The sequence below is a fragment of the Coffea eugenioides genome, chromosome 5 (genome assembly GCF_003713205.1).
Source record: "Coffea eugenioides isolate CCC68of chromosome 5, Ceug_1.0, whole genome shotgun sequence".
Taxonomy (NCBI): Eukaryota; Viridiplantae; Streptophyta; class Magnoliopsida; order Gentianales; family Rubiaceae; genus Coffea; species Coffea eugenioides.
In genome coordinates, this window is record NC_040039.1 from 45179309 (window position 1) to 45184618 (window position 5310).

The 5310-nt window shown below is 35.2% G+C and overlaps 1 protein-coding gene across 2 annotated transcripts; it reads right to left on the reverse strand.

Moving 5' to 3' along the window:
• Positions 1 to 944: 944 nt before the first annotated feature.
• Positions 945 to 3502, reverse strand: LOC113772365 (vacuolar protein sorting-associated protein 51 homolog). 2 transcript variants are annotated; one of them, XM_027316955.1, is made up of 6 exons: positions 2680 to 3502; positions 2457 to 2593; positions 2226 to 2342; positions 1743 to 1814; positions 1597 to 1647; positions 945 to 1309 (listed from the first exon to the last, which is right to left on the reverse strand). In XM_027316955.1, exons 2-6 carry the CDS (start codon positions 2535 to 2537, stop codon positions 1070 to 1072), a joined length of 561 nt encoding a protein of 186 aa, XP_027172756.1. In that variant the 5' UTR covers positions 2538 to 2593; positions 2680 to 3502; the 3' UTR covers positions 945 to 1069. The 2 variants fall into 2 exon arrangements, with proteins under 2 accessions (XP_027172756.1, XP_027172755.1); XM_027316954.1 differs by having other exon boundaries at positions 2457 to 3502.
• Positions 3503 to 5310: the final 1808 nt, after the last annotated feature.

Here is a 5310-nt window from a genome sequence, read left to right on the forward strand (position 1 = left end):
TTATTCATGTTGGCACTTTTGTCAAATGTGATTCTTTATTTCTTGATTCTCTCTTGATTGACAAACACTGAATGGTGGAATGAACCTATCTAACCTAAACCGAGCACAAATTAATGATGAATTGTTTGAAAACCCATATCAGCATCATTCAGCCCCACAGGGGCCACAAGGCACACTTGATTTGGTAGGCGGCTAATTATGAATCACTCATGTCATTACCTCTTATTTTAGAAATTATCTGGATTTGTATAGCACCTCTTTTTGGATAATTAACTGAAAATGCTTTGTGTTTTGTCCATCATGGTGTCTTGGGGAATTTACGATATCCCCAACACAAGGATCAGAATCCAGAATTGAAAATGATTACTAAATACACTTGTCTTGTTCAGGTACTGAAAATTAAAACGACTTCACTTACAGAAAACGACTAACAATCATGATATTTCGAAACAATAGACATAAATATGAGAATCTCTTACAAACATCTAGTATGAATATAACTTGCATGGTTTACTTTTAGAACGTGAAAGATTTGACAATTGGAAGATGCATGCACGGTATATTTACTCTAACCTACACGTAAAAAAAAAAAAAAAAAGGTAAAGAGTGATTCTACATGCATCAGATATAAACTAGGAGGAGAACACCGCGACGATGCGCGGTGTAATTTTCAGGCTTGCCCAGAAACATCCTGTTATTCAAATTAAAATATTAATTATAAAAAGTAAAATCTTTGCAACATTTACTAAAAGGACATCAATTAACCCATCTTATTTTGTAATAAAAAGATGGCTTTAGAGTTCAAACTATTGTTTTACCAAATGACATAAAAAAAGTAAAGTTCAAGACTGTGACAAAATATTCATCCAATCAAACAAGAAAATTTCACGAAGAAATGCCATTGAAGTTGGCAATATAAAACTACATCCTCTAATAAACCATCAAAAAGTCAGAAAATTTGATTTGTTGATGTCCTTGATGTCCTTCAAGGATCATCATCATTACAAAGAACTAAAAAATAGCTATATTACCAGTGGGAATAATGTAAATTACCTAGCAACAAGCACTGCTACCAAACCTGTGTGAATTCAATTTTTCTAAATATCTCCATTTTTTGTTTAAACAATTTTGCTAGATGGGATTCCAGTAGCTGGCTCGTGGCCCTTTGGGTATTTGACCGGTTCATTCTGTTGTCTCTCAAAGGATTGCTGCGAGAAGAAGTGGTGCTCCCGTTACTGTCTGTACGACGATGTTTACGGCTAAGTTCTGGAGGTAAAATCTGCTTTACTTCGCCTCTTATGGCTTCGAACTAAAAGCAAGATTAATGAAGAAAGTAAGTTCCTTGATTATCAAAATGTCAACGAAAGAATGAGATGAAGAAAGTTAATAACTTTCTCAGACTTGAACTTTTGTGCTAAACACACACTCACGCACACGCACTCTGACAGCTCCAACATCTTATATTCTCATTTCTCCCTCATAAAAAATATGCACATTGCAAGAGGTCAGAAACTGATCACAGCTTAAGAAAACATTTATATGTTAAGAATCAGAGTTTACAACAGAAAGATCATGTTAGAAAATGAAAGAAATTACCTCTTGAAGCAGCAGATCAACAAACATATGAACCTCTCTTGGCTCCTTGTGCTATCATAAAAGAAGAAGCTCAAAACATTAGCCAAACTTATGAAGGGTATAGATTTTGAACTATTCACTGCAAAAATTTTACAGAATTAACTAACCTTAACCCAGTTTGGTGTTGAAAACCTCGTCCGCAACAGAACTGATATCTTTTGAGTTCTTAACCTTACATACTGAAAGAAAAAAATAAAGTACTCAATGGCTACTTTTTACATCAGATTCAGAAATTTATATTTACTTCAAGCAAGGATTCCACTTCCATCTTCCATTCTCTTAGGCAAGATATGGCCTCAAAGGATCTGATTGTGTCCATAATCTAGCGAGCTAGGGTAATAGTCCTCCAAAAATCACTACACAAATGTGAAAAGTAGAAATTTTGCATGTAGAAACTGAAGTTTTGAATGAGAACAAGAAATTTGGCTTCTTTGAAATAATAATATGAGATAGATTTTGAGTCTCGAATCTAGCGAGCTAGGCTAATAGCCCTCCAAATTTCACTACACAAATGTAACAATTTTGCACATAGAAAATGAAAGTTTTTGAGCAAGAACAAGCAGTGCAAAAGATGATCCAAAAATCCATACATGGTCCAAGCACTTCTCCCCAGCTACCCGGAAGGTGCGACAAATCACTGCAGGGATGAAAGCAGGGCCATACTCATAACCCCGAGCACCACCAAAAGAAAAGGAAGAAGCTATTTCCTGACACCGTTAAAGATAGGATTTTTTAGAAAGTTTTCAGAATCTAATGGACATTACATATTCTCTAGTAGAATGCAGAAACAAACACAATAAAAACACAGAACAGAAAGTGACCTCGGTAATTCTTGGGATAGCACTTTGCTCAATGAAAAGAGATAGTTGAGCAAGCAGAAGAACAATCCCAGGAAGGACCATTTCTCCTTGCACTCCCTGCGTCAAACTTAGATCTTGGCTACCTGACTTACTCTTGCCTGAAAGAAAAAGGAATCACTCATTGAGTTTTCTGAAGAATTCTTGAAATCCTTCTTGTACCCAGTGAATAGTTAAGTCTCTCAACTTCAATGATAGTTCAAGTTTTTCATCAAGAAGCTGACGGAAATCCTGAAATATGAAATCCATGGAAAAGACTGAGAACTAATCAAGAAGAACATAACAGGTAATCTTCCATTCAACGAAATCAGTATCATGCATTGCAGAATAAAGAACGAAGCCTCCTTTGCCACCCAAAAAAGAGAAACATGTCAAGAATTATGCAAATACGAACTTATGGGACCTGTTAAGCAACAACAATTGGTCACTGCCTACATAGTGTAGGACATCAATAGACTTCAAGATGTGGCTTTACAATATTGCAAGCATATTCATTACAATAAGCAATTCATTTAACACAAATCAACTAAGCATCAATACAAAATAAGTTTGTCTTCCTACATATGACAAAAGTTGTTCCCCGTGATGCATAAATCCCTAAACTTGTTAAACTTAATGAGTTTGAATCAATGTAATCTGGGTAGGAACACATTACCAGCATATGGCATTCATAAAATAGTGAATTGTATTTTATACAGAGAGAATCCACATTGTAGCTTTTCTGTTTTCTCCTCATAATTGGCAATTGATGGCAGGATTTGTGGTTGTTCAAGCTAGCAGGTGAAGGTATATTTACTTAAAAAATGGAACAACAAAACCTACTCCTCACCCCTACCTACAACACACACACACAAGCACAAAGGGGGAAAACAAAAAGAAACAGAGTTTCACAATGAAGTATAGCAGCACAGGCATTCATGAAAACAACCTTGATCATTACCCGCCATCCTCGAAACAACCTAGTTATTGATGTCCAACAACACTCTGTAGGCAGTGACATCAAGAGACTTCAACCTTGTTACACAGTGTAGGGGCAAGCAGAAAATGTAGAAAATCAGAGCATAGGCATTCTAGAAGACAACCTTGTTCATTACCCTCATCCCTGCCCCTCCTATTCCTTTTGATCCCCATATTTTAAAATTTTATTGAGAGACTTTCAAAGGAAATATGACATGCAATTTCAGAAGTCCTGGCTTTATCGAAAGCCACAAGCTACCAGCTCTTATCAGCAAGACATTCATACAGCCTTGAATCTGCTATACAAATTTTTCATACATTATTCCCAAATTTTTAAGCTGTTTTTTAACTGGCTAGGTTGACATTGCCAACCAAAATAAAGTTCCAACAAAAGGCAAACTACAAATTACCTAAGAAAACAACTTAATTTACTCTTCTTGCCACTACTGAGTTGATAAACAAAAAGAAAAGTAAATTATCAATAAGGTTGACAAATAAACAAAAACTAAAAAAACAAAAACAAGACATATCTCTAGAAAAAGGGAACAAGTAAAGCTACAAGCCAAACAGCAAATGTACAAGCAATAACATGTCTGAGTTGAATTCTGCAAAAAAAGAAATTGAGCTTTAGGTTCTGGCAATGTATGATTCTCAAACAGAGAACTCAAAACAATAAAAACGGAGCAAGTAAAACAAGTAAAAGAAAATAACTTCGGATCTAGAGGAAATAGGATGCCGTCACAAATTTTCACCCTTTCACTTTTTTAAAGACCAATAACAGAGGATAAAGAGAGCAGAAAGTTACAGTAAGTTACAATGAAAAAAAATCTGTTCACAAAAAAAAAAAAGAAATTAAAACATATCGTCAAGGCTTATTGAAGAAAAGTAGCATCCATTATCTTTTCTTCGTTAATCTAAGAAAGACTTAGAATAAGCAAGGCTGGCAAGAGCAAATTTATTAGGGGGAAAAAAACGAAGAAGACAAAACCTTGGATCTACACTAAACAGATTAACATAGTCGAGACCAGCATGAACAATATTGGATTTTCTCATATTATAGTTGAAGAAAGAAACTAGTAAAAAAAAAACACCATATTATCACAACCAAATAACCCAAAAAAATGAAAGGGCAAGAAACTAACTGTAATTCCTCCTTCAGTGGCCTTCCTAGTGTTTTTTTACCTGAGATAATCACACAAAAATTTCATAAGAACAAAATAATCATAGTAAAAAAAGTCACGAGAAAAATAAACATCATGTGAGATTTTTTACCTGGCGGGTTCTGTAGAGATTGAGGATACCAGATAATAACATGCAAACCTTAAACTTGCACCCTGAAACTGTTAGGATCCAGGCGCGGAACAAACAACTATTGAGATATCAAGTGCACAACAATTTAATGAGGAAACAAGTCACAAGTATAAAAGATAGACGACACACAATATTTAACGTGGTTCGGCTCCACCATTGAGCCTACATCCACGGAGAGAAACCTGTTCTTTATTATGAGAGGAAAATCCTATACAAGAATACAACTTGAACCCAAACCCAACCCTTGTATACTATCTCTCATCTCCCAAGAACCCTCTCTCACACCCCATGTATAAGGCTACTTGATGCCCATTGTGTCTCCTTGTGTGTGTCCTGTGTCTCTTGTGTAGTATGCCAATTCACCTATTTATAGGAAACATTACTGCCAAAAAACCAAATAACAATTTGGAAACCAATACTATTTCCTAAACTCATATGGAAATAGCATCTAATTCCTGTTAAATAGGGCTTTATTTGACTACTACTTCAAGTAACTAAAACCAATTAGGAATCTAGTTACTTCCACACAAAACAGAAAATCTACCTAAAA

What these genes read in the sequence shown, in the direction of transcription:
- LOC113772365 (XM_027316955.1), bottom strand. Translation starts at nt 2,537, where the DNA reads ATGGTCCTTCCTGGGATTGTTCTTCTGCTTGCTCAACTATCTCTTTTC. An exon ending in GGGAGAAGTGCTTGGACCAT is followed by an intron (nt 1,815 to 2,225) that starts GTATGGATTTTT and finishes TTTTTCTTTCAG; the next exon opens with TATGTAAGGTTAAGAACTCA. An exon ending in TTGATCTGCTGCTTCAAGAG is followed by an intron (nt 1,310 to 1,596) that starts GTAATTTCTTTC and finishes TCTTGCTTTTAG; the next exon opens with TTCGAAGCCATAAGAGGCGA.